General features: G+C 42.8%; 1 protein-coding gene across 4 annotated transcripts in view; it reads left to right on the forward strand.

The window, feature by feature from the left end:
* The window catches only part of SDK1 (sidekick cell adhesion molecule 1), a 727,049-nt gene that overhangs the window by 707,726 nt on the left and 4,555 nt on the right, over positions 1–14,768 (forward strand). For all 4 annotated transcript variants that reach the window (XM_075010599.1, XM_075010598.1, XM_075010600.1 and 1 more), the window contains 2 exons: positions 3,356–3,476; positions 3,879–4,008. In XM_075010599.1, coding sequence (XP_074866700.1) covers positions 3,356–3,476; positions 3,879–4,008 — 251 coding nt within the window. The remainder of the gene's footprint in view (positions 1–3,355; positions 3,477–3,878; positions 4,009–14,768) is intronic.

The raw sequence follows: 14,768 nt of genomic DNA on the forward strand, positions 1-14,768 counted from the left end.
AAGAGCTTGTGTTTTTCCCGTGAGTATTTCCCACACATATAATTGAGGGGGGTATTTATAAAGCATAGACAATGCTCAGAGTAGATAATAGCCCAGAGATTATTGATAAATGTTGTAGGGAGAGTACCCCATGTCTCACATCTGTTCTTTAGTGCTACAGTTGTCATGGCAGTGGAACCTAATGGCTGACCTAAATTGCTGGACTTCGAGGCACCATAGTATAATCGCAGCCCCAGGCCTCTTAATTTGCCTTTAGGAGTGATTTTTTTGACAGTCACCTTCCTCACAGAAAACAGGAGCAGATGGTCCATCATTAGGCGTGTTTATATATTCCTCTTTCAAATCCCAGATCTCTGACGGTGGAGCTTTTAAAATAATTTTTTGCCTTTTCTCCCCTTTAGTAGCATGAGTCCTGGCAATAGTGTGGTTGTGCATGTTTCTCTGCTGGTCATGCTAAATGCAGGAGAAAACTATGTTAACTCTCTGATGCTAATCAGACTAATCAACAGGAGTGGGCAGTGGATGACCCAGCATTTTGATCCTGAGGATTAATAAAATACAGAGGTCTGGAAACAGCCTCTTGGTTCCCCCAAAGAAAAATGTTTTCTGTATAAATTCAGTTCTAACAAGTGTTAATAGAACAGATTTTATTCCCATGGGATGTTAAATGTATGACTGCCATGGCACTTAACAAGCTAATACTATTGCAGATTCTTATGCATGGCACATAGAAAATCTGTCATCTTCCTACTTGTGCTCTGTATTTGGAGGACAGACATGAAAAGACAATTCTGACCTATACCTTCTGATATCCATGTTCACACTGAGCCTTAATGTAAGATTGTAATTGAAGCTGAGGATAAAATTCCTGTCTACAGCAGCCTGGAAATATGACACCAGCCTTTCTGCCCAAGACACCAGCAGAGCTCAGACCTGTGGGATTACGCACTAAGAGCATAAAAGAAAATCTCTCACTGTGTCTTCTCTCTCTCCACCACCCCTCCCCCAGTCTTTTGTCTTTGTTCTTTACTACCATCGAGAGCTCTTTAATGGCCTAAAATCAAAAAGGAATCATACAAAAAAGTGGGAATATGGGCAAATTGTTAAGGAGGAGAGTAGAAGAATAGCACAAGCATGTATGGACAAAATGAGAAAAGCTAAGACCCAAAATATGCTACAACTAGCAAGGGATATAAAAAGGAATAAGAATAGGTTCTTTAATATATTAGGAGATAGAGCAAGACATAGGAGAGCATAGGTCTTCTGCTTAGTAGGGTAGTAGAACTAATAACTAATGACATCAAAAAAGCTAAAGTGGTCAATACTTATTGTTTCAGTCCTCACCGAAAAGGTTAATGATGACCAGATACTTATTACGATTAATATTAACAACAAGGTGGGGGAGGAACAGAAGTCGAAGTAAGTGGGTCAAAAAATGAATGTTTAGCTAAGTTAGATGTATTCAAGTTGACATGGCCTGTGAATTGTACAGAAAGAACGAACTGAAACTACCTTGGAACTGTTAGTAATGATGATCTTTGAGAATTCATGGAACACAGATGAGGTTCCAGAGGACTGTCTACCCATCTTTAAAAGGGGAGCAAAGGGAATTATAGATCACTCAGCCTAACCGAGATGTTGGGAAGATCCTGGAAATGATTACTAAACAATCAGGCTTTTCTAGTATTTATAGAATAAGAGGGTTATGAGGAATAACCAGAATGGAATTATCAAGAAAAAAAATCATACCAAACAAATCTATTTTCCTTCTTTCACATGGAAATCTCCATCACCCCCCCCCCCAAAGTGGATAGGAGGGAAGCAGTAAACATAATATACCATGACTTTAGTAAGGCTTTTGACATAGTCCCACATTATGTTGTTATAAGCAAACTAGGGAAATCCAGTGTAGATGAATTTACTATAAATTGCATGCACAGCTGTTCATATTGAAAGAAGAGGTACCAATCGTTTGCTGTCAGACTAGAATAGTGTATTTAGTCAGGTCCTGCAAGAGGTAGTATTGGATCTGGTGCTATTCCATATTTAAATTAATGACTTGGATAAAGGACTACAGCATATGCTCATGAAGTTTGTAGATTGCAAGAAGCTGGGAGGGGTTGCAATCACTTTGAAGGACAGGATTACAATTTAAAATAACCTTTACAAATTGGAGAATTGGTCTGAATTCCAAAAAGATGTAAAATTTAATAAAGGTAAGTGCAAAGTACCGCACTTCAGAATTAAAATCAAATTCACAACTACAAAATGGGGAACAGCTGGATAAGTAAGTGGTTGTCCTGCTAGACAGGGGGGGATCATAAATTGCATATGAACAACAGCGTGATTCATTTGCACAAAAGGGCTAATATTCTGGAGTGTGTAAGACAAGGAAGGTAATTGTCACACTGTATTTGACACTGGTGAGGCCTCTGCTGGAGAACTGTAGGAGCCACACTTCAGGAACTATGTGGACAAACTGGACAGAGTACAGAGGAGAACAAAAAACAAACAAACAAATGAGAAGAGGGTTGGAAAATTTGACAAAAGACTAAAAAACTGGTCATGTTTAGCCCTGAGGAAGGAAGTCTGTGTGGGAGCCTCATGTTAAGTACTGTGATAAATAAGGAATATGCTCATTTGGTCTCCGTGTCTACTTATGGTGGGACAAGAAGTCATGAGCTTAATTGGCAGCAAGGGAGACTTTGTGTTAGATGTTAGGAAAAGCTTTCTAATTATATGAGTAGTTAAGCCCTAGAAGATGCTTCTGAAGGAGCCTGTAGAATCCCCATCTTTTTAGAACAACTCTCAGGGACAATCTAGGTTCATTTGGTCCTGCCTCTGCTCAGGGATATGAGCCTGGTGACTTCTTGGGGTCCCCTCCAGCTGTGATTTCTATGATTCCCCCCATCCTTCAGTTTCTCATTTACTTACCTTTCCTCCATTGCAGATCCAGACCCTTTCTCTTCTTCACTGTCCATGTAGCCTTTCACTCTTTCTCTACTCTCTTCCTCAGTTTTTCTCTTCACATTTGCCTCCTCCTCTCACTTTCTTCCTCTTTTGTCTTTCTCTTCTACCCTTCAGCCAGTCTCTCTCTCTCACCCCTTTTCCTGTTTCACAGTCCACTGCTGATCTTCTGTCTTCTTGCTTCTCGCATTCATTGATGAATTGTTCTACCACTATGGAGGAAAGGTGAAAGGAGAGAGCATTACAGAAAGCAAGGATATAAAAGTAGCCATGAAAGAAAAGACAAGGTTTTACAGTTGTTTGTAGAGTTTTTTTAGGTTATCACTAGGCATGTAATTGGTTGGGCAGTGCCTTAGTCTTGGCTGATTGTTTCATTGTTTGACTCCAGGTAAAAACATCTCAAGTATGGACGAGTCAGTCACACTGGATAATGGAGGCTTTACAGCCCTGGAGCTCAACAGCCGACACCTCAACGTCAAGAACACTTTCTCCAAGAAGAATGGGACAAGGTAGGATGATGGACTCTCTTTGGTTCAGAGTTGGCCATAACATTCAGTTATTGCTTAGCTTCACAGCTACCGTAAGAGAAGCAAAAGAGATTTGGGGGTGAAGCTGTCTTTGGAGGAAATGCTGAAAATTATGAGTTAATAGCTAAAACTCTGCTCGCCTATGTGACCTCATGACCTCATCCCCTAGTGATAGATACCATGATCAAAGATTAAAAAGATCTTGGCCTGGAGTGCAACAGTGAGCTTCTCATTACAGAGTGAAGGAAAGTGACTGACTTTTTGGAGAACCAAGGGGATAGGAACTGGTAGATATGTTATGTCCAAGTATGAAAAAGATTGTAGGACACGTAGAGCACCCGTTATATAATGTGCCTTATGCTTTCTCTGGATATATCCACCTAGGTCCCCTCCTCGCCCAAGCCCTGGTGGGCTGCATTACTCAGATGAGGATATCTGCAACAAGTACAATGGAGCGGTGCTAACTGACAGTGTGGCCCTGAATGAGAAACCCATAGAAGTGTCAGAGTCAGAGGTGAGTACACTTTCCTGCCTTCACCTCTCTTCCCATCAGATGGCATCAGGGCCTTGACCAGTCACTGAAATCACGTATCTTCTCACTGCATACAGCGCATTCTCTAGAATCAGATCTCTGTATCTTCTGTATGCTACATTTCCATCAATTTTTCATGTTCAGGCAGTTCGGGGTGCTCAAACTTTAGGATCTCATGGCCCCTCTCCTTAAGAATAGCATCTGTCTTTAAAACTGGTGTCAAGTTTCAGAGGGGTAGTCTGTATCCGCAAAAACAGTGAAAAGTGCTGTGGCACCTTATAGACTAACAGACTTATTGGAGCATTAGCTTTTGTGGGCAAAGACCCATTAATGTTCCAATAAATTTCTTAGTCTGTAAGGTGCCACAGGACTTCTCGTTGTTTCTTTAAAATGGAAATGCTTGAGGCTTGATCATGTCCAATGTGTCATAATCTCCCAACATTATTAATAAAAGGCAAATGCAAACTATTGGCTTCACTGGTTAGGCAGTGTGTTTCCTGCTTTCCCTTTTATGTTATCATCTTGAAGCTCCTGGAAGGAACACATGGAAGGCACATGCCATGAGAAGTCCAGACATAACCAGCTCCCTGCATCTACTGTCAGAACTGAGATTTAATGAGAAATGAATTTCACATCATGGAAATGACCCGCACGTGGGAGGTGGTTTGGAATTTGACGGTTAGTGTCTTCCAGAGCCGACAGGTAGTTCCAGGCGTCACTGAAGTTCTATAGTGTAGGCAGCATGAAGTGTAGGGTTGTAAAATTCTATGGCACCTTCTGTTCAAGGGTCCTGAAGTACTTTATGGATGTACATTGCAATTAAGCCTCACAGCCCCCTTGTGAGTTAGGTAATTATTTTTGTGTTACAGATGGGGAAACTGAGTCATGGAGAAGTGACTTTCCCCAAGATCACACAGCAAATCATTGTAAGATCCCAAATGCAGGTTTTCTGATCCCAGTCTTATTCCCTAACCACAAGGCTACTCTGTATTCCTTTCGGTTTGCTAGTGGTTTTCAAACTGGGGCATGTGAGCTCTCATCAGGGGGTACATAAGAAAATTCCTGTTATGGGCAACAATGCATTTTACATAGTGAGACTTAGCAATCTAATCATAGGTGTGTTATAAATGTATCTTAGATGAGGTCTGAAGAAGACTACATTATTTGGAAAGAGATAGCTCATAAAGTTTGTAAATTATATATTCTGTGAGGAAGACAGTCCTGTGTGCTATTGCTATGCAATTGCTACGCCTCTATTTTGTCTCACTTGCTCTTTATGAAGCACTTACAATCTGTGTAAGCTCAGCAGAAGCCCTGGGTTAAAAGGGTAGCTTTAGAACTGGCAGTGAAGAATGTGCAGAAAGGTACATTTGTCTCTAGAACTGAGGGCTGTCAGCTGAAATCTTGATGAATCAGAGCTGACAGCACAACAAGCAAGAAGTGGGCCAAAATATTCCAAATCTGACCCTTCCAGCAAGAATAAACCAATAGCAGCAAGTGGAGAAAGAAGATGACAGTTTTCATCTGCAGCTTTTCTGCACCTGCAGCTACAGTTGCTTTTTTTCCCCCTTGCTGGCTTCCTTGCTCTGACCTCTTGTTAATTATACTGGACAGCCTGCCATTTTATGTTGACCTGTGACCGACCCTCTATGCAGTCAGCATTCCTTGCTGAAATTCAAGCTGCTCTCTTTGTTACATACGTGTATTACCTACAGAGTAAACCCATCGTGTCTATGGTCATGTCCCTGGAATGACCCGTCATGACACCTGCCTTTAATTCTGTTTGGTGAGCGTGATCATGAATTTAGCACTGGTATTTTTTTTTCAATATCACTTGTACTGTTTTGTGATAGTGTTCCCAAACCATCGCACAAGATATTATTTCCCCTGTACCTAACATGGACACTGTTTACACAGTATATACAGAGGAAAGTGAATTCTATCCTTGCTGTTTCCTTTGTATTCCTTATTCTGCATGCTTCTATGCAAACAAAATGTGCCACCAAGGAATATACAGCCCTTCTATAGAGTATCTTTGATGCTGGCTTGTTTTTCATGAGGTGTGCTTGTAGGCATGACAGGTCAATGGATTCCCAGGAGATGTACCAGTTGGTTAGCATTTCCCAAATTAATCTGGCCATGGAACAGTTTTGGGCTTGGAATATATTGACAGAACACATACGTGCTGGTCAGGGAGTGGTGGGGTGCGGGTTTCACACTGAAAAATTGCCGCACATAATGCTCAAAACTTGATTTAAAAGATTAGGTTTTTTTAGATGTCATTTATTTTACAAAGAACAATAAGTAACAGGAGAAAATCATCTGAATGAACAACTAATGTCCTTCTGATAGGACACTTAGCAACCCTATAACTAAGAATAAAAATTAAAAGTTAAGGACAGCCCCAACACAAAACATCACTAAAACAGCCAAAAGAAGGATGTTTTTTTTTTAAAATAAAATTAGAAAGGACGGTATTGTTCATAGGAGGACTGTCCTCCCTTAAAGCTTCAACATATTTTTATGAAAAAGTAATGCAAACGTATCAGGTATGTGTTTTTATAAATTTGTTTTTTAACAGAAAATTACTAGAAAATAAATATAAGAAACATCTGACAGTTTTTTAATGGGACGAGCGTTTTTGCATCTTTTGATCGCAGATCCACAAAATATTAGGAATGATGCTGGAGAGTTGGACCCTCGTATCACGTGCAGCATCACTTGTTTCTCAGAACACGATTCATGCTAAAACAATCCAAACAGACTCTGATTGTTTCAGCACGAGTCACATAATGACAAATATACTATTATGACTGTGTTATAAATATTAATATACCAACAATCTAAATATTATTCAAATATTTTTGATACACATGTAATTTCATATTTAATATTTTAAAAGGAAAAATATCTCTAGCATTCAGTTTTTTTCATAGAAGACCTAGTCACATCATGCAGAACACCAGTGTTCCATGGAACTCAGTTTGGGAAACACTGCAGGTTTTGGGGTTTTTTTGGTTGGTTGGTTGTTTTTTTGATCTGCCTGGAAATGTTGTTTAGTTTGCAATGGTTTACTACTTCTCTCTCACAGAATTAGAGTATCTTTCATCTTTTCCTGGTTTGTGTTTTCTCCTCATTTAGTTTTAGTTCTCACCAGGTTTCTTTGGAGACCAGCTTTATTTTCCTAGGATTTCAGGCTTTTCATCATCTTCAGAAGAAAGAGATGTTCTCCATGATACAGTTATCTCACTTGCAGGAGGGCTGTTGTAGGGGTTTTGTCCTTTGCAGCGGGAGATGTTCTGATCCTGTTTTCCTCTGGTGCCTCTTTGGATGTTTCTTGCATTTCATTTACTACAGTGTGTGTTTAGCCAGCTGAGGCCAAAATTGTGCTTTTTTGCTTTCAGCCCAGATGTCGTCTTGTTGAATTTCTGTTTTAACCTCTTAGCCTGAAGTGCCAAAATTTGGCATAGCAGAGAGGAAAATTAGCTCCCTCCCAGCCTCATGGGAGTACTCAAATGTAAATAAAGTCCATCATAAGAGATTCACCACAGTTAGAACAAAACACATCTACCTGGCAGCACTGCCTCTGAGTCTGCCAGTAAAGGAGGCAAGCAGGAAAGAAAATGAGGGTAGAATATATAATATTCAAATATAAAAATACTAACATTCATTCCATGTCCTGGAAGCCAATTCTTTGCAGTGTTCCAGAGAGGTGGAAATGGTTTCATTGGCATCTACGGTAGATAGGGGAGTCAAGTAATAAGAGAGTAAGTGCCAAATGATAAAAACAAAACAAAAACAAATCTCACATATTCAAGCTCAGTCAGGCTAGGCTCTGTGCAGGTACCTTCAGGAAGCTCAGAGGACGATGCACAAAGCGGGTCTTTGCCCATGAAAGCTTGTGCTCCAAAATATCTATAAGGTATCACAGGACTTCTTGTTGTTCTCATGCAGAGAAGAGGAATCACTTGGTACGTTTTACCTTTCACCAAGCTAGGGGATGAGCTGTCCTTTGAGTAGGAGGAGTCAGAAGGCTGTTTGTTTCTTTTAATTTTCTAAAGAGTTTCTTGGGGACCTTAAACTTTCACATACTACAGCGTAGTGTCTGGCTGGGCTGACGGCTGGTGCCTATGATGGTACGCTGATACTCTGTGCACTACAAAGTGAATTATGGTTTTTCACTTGTAATTCATTATTGAGAAGGAATGATTTAGTGTCCAATAAAATTCTCCCAGTATTTTGCTTAAGATGATACCATGTGGAAGCCAGCTGTGGATGGCACATCATCATCATAATACCACTTACCAATGTTCCCTGTATTTTTCCATCCATGTGTGGAATAAATTTTATGTGCACTAAGGAAGGTGTTGATGCGCACCACAGGTAGAAATACGTTACTGCCAGCTGTGGATCTTGTGGGCACTCTGCTAATCTGCTGGGAGGCATTTTATTCTCCTGGGTGGCCACCCAGTGCTCAGATTACAGGGAACTCTGCTATCTATGTCTCCCAAAGGCTACATTTACACTACAAGCAAGGGGTATGTTTTCAAGCTCACACAGACGTACTTGATTTAACTCTCATCAAGCTGGCATGCTAAAAATAGTAGACTAGCTATGGTAGCACAGGCCAGAGAGTCATGGCCTAGGTGCCCCAAGGGTCTGTTCGTGAGATTCAGGTGGGTTTGTGCTCCAGGCAGCTAACTCATACCTCCCAGGCTATGGCCTGTGCTAATTTTCCAACTGCTCTTTTTAGCATGGTAGGTCATTGAGAACTTGCCTGCATGTGTGTGTGTGCTGGGAATCACATCCCTAGCTCGTAGTGCAGATGTACTTTCAATGAATTGATATCACAGTGTCCATGAAATCTCTTTGCCTGTCTGTTTCTTTGTCCTCTCTCTTACTCCCACAAAGCTGACTCATGTCATTTCAACCAGTCTGGTGTGGCAGGATCATGCACTGGCGGGGGAAAAGGATGACTGCTCCTGATACAGTCACTTGGTAATGAGATAAGCAGTTCATAAGACAGGGAGGAAGGAATGTACAGTGAGGAAAAGTAGATGGAAAAACATCACTGGCTATGCTTGTACTGGTGCAGGCTGCCACCTAGGCTGCTCCTATTTCTACTGCAGTCATTGGCAAGACCTGCTGTTCTCTGTGTTGTTGGTTATAAATGAGCATACACATGAACACTTCAGCTTCAATCACTTTTTAAGAAATTTGACAACCAGAAGTATTTTCAAATTTCCCATAATACTAATCCACTAGTCCCTCATTTGTCTCCTAAATAGCATTTGTGTCTTTCATCTTACCAATAAAATACCCAAATTGTCAGGCATTTTCTTTATTTGTTGCTTCAATGGCATGCACGCACCTTTGCTGTCAGATTAGAAACTGACAAGCACTTCCAATCAAATTCCAGCCTACCATAGTTTCCTAGGTAACAAATCCATAATCATGGTAAGTGGCTGCATACAACAGAGAAAACAAATAATAATAAAACCCTACAGCATTTCCATATAGTCAATAGTTTTGAATAATTAAAAGTAATGTATCCATGCCACAAAATGATCCTGTAGTATAAGCCTTCTGGCTCATAATGGCAGACTCGCGGGGAGCGGGAGGAAATACCTTGATACTGTGTGGTTTACCAGCACAGAGTGAGACCAAGCACCAGAGCTGGGAGAAAAATTTTGGATAAGTAGTAGTCATAGAATCCTAGAGCTGGAAGGGACCTCAGGAGGTCATCTAGTCCAGCCTTCTGCCTAAAGCAGGATCAACCCCAACTAACTCATCCCAGCCAGGACTTTGTGAAGCTGGGACTTAAAAACCTCTAGGAATGGAGATTCTACCACCTCTCTCGGTAACACATTCCAGTGCTTCACCACCCTCCTGGTGAAATAGTGTTTCCCAATGTCCAGCCTACACCTCTCCCTCTGTAACTTCAGACCATTGCTCCTTGTTCAGCCATCTGTCACCACTGAGAACAGTCTCTCTCCATCCTCTTTAAAGCCCCGTTTCAGGAAGCTGAAGGCTGCTATCAAATTGCCCCTCAGTCTTCTCTTCTGCAAACTAAATAAACCCAAATCTCTCAGCCTCTCCTCGCAGGTCATGTGCTCCAGCCCCTTAATCATTTTCATTGCCCTCCACTGAACTCTCTCCAATGCTTCTACATCCTTTCTACACTGGGGGGCCTGGAACTGGACGCAGTACTCCAGATGTGGCCTCACCAATGCCGAGTAGAGGCGAATAATAACTTCTCTAGATCAGCTAGAAAGGCTTCTCCTAATGCACCCCAATATGCCATTAGCCTTCTTAGCAACACGGACACACTGTTAACTCATATCCAGTCTCTCATCCACTGTAATCTCCAGGTCCTTTTCTGGTCGACCTGAAACTACTCTGAAATTTGACATGAATTCACCACATAATTTTGGCAAGAGGGGGAGGATCCAAAAGCCTGGGCTTAGCCCAAACACACCTGTCTACCCTGCAATTTTATACCCATCATGGGTGTTTTGCTGCTGTGTAAACATACCCTGTGACACTTGTGTCATCTAGATGAGGCCTTTGCTCCTGTTACCCATATGTAAGCAGGATTCGAATGAACTCTCCACTGACAGCTAGTTTAGAGGTGGAGAGATTTCAGGAGCAAACTGTATTTTACATGAGCACACCTACGCAGGCAAGATATCCAGCGGATAGACCTGTGTTACTCAGGGTAGTCAGCTTTGGCTAGCCTTGGGCTACAAATCATTTCAGTACTGAAAGCAGAGGTAGTGAATTGTTGTTGTCAATGTTATTGTCTTTATAGTACAAATAAAGGGGAACCAAACTGTGCTTTTACTTGTTCCAAATGAGGGGATCACCCTCAATTGAAAGGTGGAGATACACCTTTCATAGAACTGAACAGGACCTTGGGAGGTCATTGAGTCCAGTCCCCTCCCTCTTGACAGGCCCAAGCGTCACCTTCTATTTTTTTTTCCTATTTGCCCCAGATCCCTAAATGGCCCCCTCTAGAATTGAACTCACAACCTCGGGTTTAGCAGGCCAATGCTCAAAAAGGAGATCAAAAGCCAGACCCCCGTAAAAGTAGGAAGTGTGGTGACAGATGTCCCAGCCAGGAGGTGTAGACTCTCCCTAAAAGTCCTGGGTCTCGCTCAACCTGTTCCTCCCCACAGTTCAAAGATAGAGCTAAACAGGGTTCATTAGCAGCCTTTTGTTAATGGAAGTATCAGTGGGAGTTAAATCACTGGTGGTGGGGCCATGCTTCTGCCCAGCAAGCTGAGAGCTAAAAGGTACTAAGAGCCTCATCCACAGAGGTCACAGCAGAGAGGCAGATGACAGCAGAATGTAAGTGATGGGTGTCATGAGAAGAATGGAGAGGAGTTGGCCACTGGGAGCAGCTTGCAGAAGTGTGGCAAATGGCTGGTGGGGAGGCTAGGCTTTGAGGGACCATGGCTGATGAGGTGGCTAGAAACAGCAGCTAGTGGGACAGCCACCATAGGGGAGCTGTGGCTGGGGGAGCAGCCAGCCAGAAAAAGTGCTCAGATGGCAGGGTAAGCAAGGTGCCCTCTTCCCTGGGTGGAAGGTCAGCTCCCACAGATGCACCTCTGAACCTTGTGTCCTTCCTAACCGACTGTGAGTGTGAGGTATGGTGAGGTAGTAGAGTGGGGTCCATGGTAAGAAACTTTTGGTTGCAGAACTCCAGAACATGAAGCAGAAAGCTCTGCCCCATACAGTCTGGGGGAGAGTTGGGCGTCCTCACTTTTTTGTTGATGAATCCTGCTTGTGGTGTTTTTCCCAATTAATGATGAGTGACTTCTCTTCTTTCATTAAAAGTTTCTTTTCTACTCTCAGACTCTGGCTTGTACTAGGAAAATATTGCGTCTTAGAAGTGCCCAAGGGGGGTATATAATTTCCCTGTGTTACTGGATGAAGGCTCAAGCCAGTTCTGTGTCATGCTGTCGAAAAGGAGCCTATAGATGTTGAACCCAGCCATGGTTGCTGCCAACGCCCCATGGCAGAAGTGTTGAACGTGCTTTTGTTGCCTCAGGATTCAACTATTGCAATACACTGTACATGGAACTACACCCTGAAACCATTCAAAGACATGCTGCTGCAGAATGTAGTGACCTGCTCCCTGAGCAAGGCAGCTTGCCGGGGAGCATGTGATACCAGGGTTCTGGGATCTGCCCTAACTGCTGATTGATTTCCAGGGAGAGTTTAAGGTATTAGTTATCTAAATGGCCAGGGAACCAGCCTGCCTAAAAGACTGCTTCTCTCCCCATTGCCACACTGCCATAGCTGCAGTCATCAGAGGGACTTGAGATAGATCCATGTGTTTCGAGATTCTGAAACTCCCCTTAGGTCTGAAATAGCCCAAATCTGGTGACATTCCAGGCACACTACAATAAACATCTGTTCAACAACCGTTTTGGATGAGGCTCAGAGTTCACCTCTCAGAATGACAGGGTGGAAAGGAGCATTGAGTAGATAGCAGACTGGCTGAGCTCCTTTTGGAGAAATAATTTAATGCTGCTGAATTTGGTTTTGTTATAATTATCAATTGTGTGTCATAATGCCTGGAACATCATATAAGCACCTATTTTATTATTCAAAATGAAATAAGTAATAGAAGGACAACCATTTAAGTAGAGCCGATCCATTGTTAGCAGCAGTAGGGTTTATTTTGCAAAATTTACCTTGTGTAGAAAATGCTACTGTTTTATAAAGGCCTGCTCTGCACAGATCTGCAAGCACAGTGGTTAAAAGACCAAAGACCTGTCTACACTCAGCTACTGTGAAAATGGGCTCTGAGTGTGCTAGTGTCAATATACCATAACTGACAAAGGAAAAAGATGAAAGAAGTGACTTCCTTTTTTAACAATAGTTAACAGGGTATCCAATGGTTGCTTTCTAGGTTCTACTGAAAGGTAGTTAAAGAGAGATTGAAGGAGGATAGGACAGTTGTGTGGCATACAGAAAGATGATTGTGTATGTGTTGGTGTCCATTGTCACAGATCAGAATGACCTGGAAACAGCCTAAAGATAAACCAACATTTTATAGCCAATACCAGTACAGTAAATCCTTGAAATGTGCAATTTCGAGATGCACTTAACTCGCTTTAACGCAAGTTAAGCACAACTCAATATCTCGCTCCCCCGAGACCCAATTCAACGCCCCTCGCCCCGAGCTCAGTTCTCCCCACCCCGGTTCAACACCCACCCCCCAGCCCCACTCACCACCCAGGCCTGGCTCTGGCTCAGGCTCACCCTCCCCACCCCCGTGCCTGGCTCTGCCTCTGGCTCTGGCTCTGCTCTGGCTCCAGCTCACTACCCCTCATGCACAGCTCCAGCTCAACCCTCTCCTGTCCTGGTTCAAACCTCCCATGCATGGCTCTGGCTCAACCCCTCCACCCTGGTTCACACACCCCTCAGCTCTGGTTCACCACGGCTCTGGCTCACCATCTGTGCACATTGCTCTAGCTTAACCCTCCTTGCCCTTGTTCACCCCCGCACGCAGCTCCAGCTCAACTCCACCCCCTGCCAGCCTGCAACCCTAGCTCACCTCAGGCTTTCCCCCCGTGTCCCCTCCCACGGCCCCAACCCACTGCCAGGTTTAAGCCCCCTAACCCCAGGAATTATCTTTCAAAAGGAGCTCCAGGTGCTCCTGCTGATTCCCCGGCTGAAGAATGTGTGTTCTGCTGGGAAAAAAGCTGCCCCCTGACTCGTGAAATTCGAGATACGCGCGAGTGCGTGGGAACACAACCCTCACATAAATTGAGGCACTACTGTAATTATAAACTATAGAATCTAATTACCCATATGTCTTTTGTATTTCTTCAGCAATTACTGCTTTAGTATCTGAAGACTTTCAGAATCAACCAGCCTGTCTGAAAAGAGAAAAATAATTTTTGCATGACAAGCTTGATGGGGTTAAGATCTAAATGGCAGAAAATTTTGAGCAAATATTTGTACAATTTCCATGATGTCTCTTTGTGGTGGGAACAGAAATACTAGACAAAGGTGCAGCTGAAATGCATCCGTCATCCAAGGCTATACTTTAGTCTCCATATTCTGATGATCTCTATGAAACTGTTGAGAGTCTGTCTGCTGGTGAACAGCAGCACCACTTCAAAAGCAGGGCAGACCTACAAAGTTTGTTTGATTGCACCTAAAGGACCTGCCTGACTGACTCCAGACTCTAGCTAGTTGGTGGGGACTGCCCCTTAGCTGGTTAGCCATCTTGCACAATTGTTTGATGGCATAGGAGTCTGTCTGAGCACTGGCTAACATATGGGCCTTCCCAGGAAAGCTTTGGAAATGCTCTCTTGCAAGCCTGGTGCTCCGCTATCTTTCAGTACTGCTAGTGTTGTAAAACAAACTCAGAACATAAAGGCAATTGTTCTGTGCTTGAAACAAAATGTGATTTTGCTTAATGTCCTTTGTAGCAGTGTAGCTAATTTCAAAAATCAGTGGGGCTTGCAGGCAAAACCCAGTGATGCACAGGTTCCTCAGTGTTACCACTCTGGGTTCGAGCCAGGGGATTTGCATGGATGTTTTTTCCTACGTGTCAAAATGTGATAGATACAGAGAAACGTTTTCTGCTCAACATTTATTAAGACTTCACTTGCCCTGAAATTCAAACTGGGAGCATTTTGATGAAATGATTGAAGGCTTTTTATTTCGCCATGACAGCTGTACATTCCCTTGCATCGTCTACTGAAATGGAGCTTGTTACT

This window comes from Carettochelys insculpta, chromosome 16 (genome assembly GCF_033958435.1).
Source record: "Carettochelys insculpta isolate YL-2023 chromosome 16, ASM3395843v1, whole genome shotgun sequence".
NCBI lineage: Eukaryota > Metazoa > Chordata > Testudines > Carettochelyidae > Carettochelys > Carettochelys insculpta.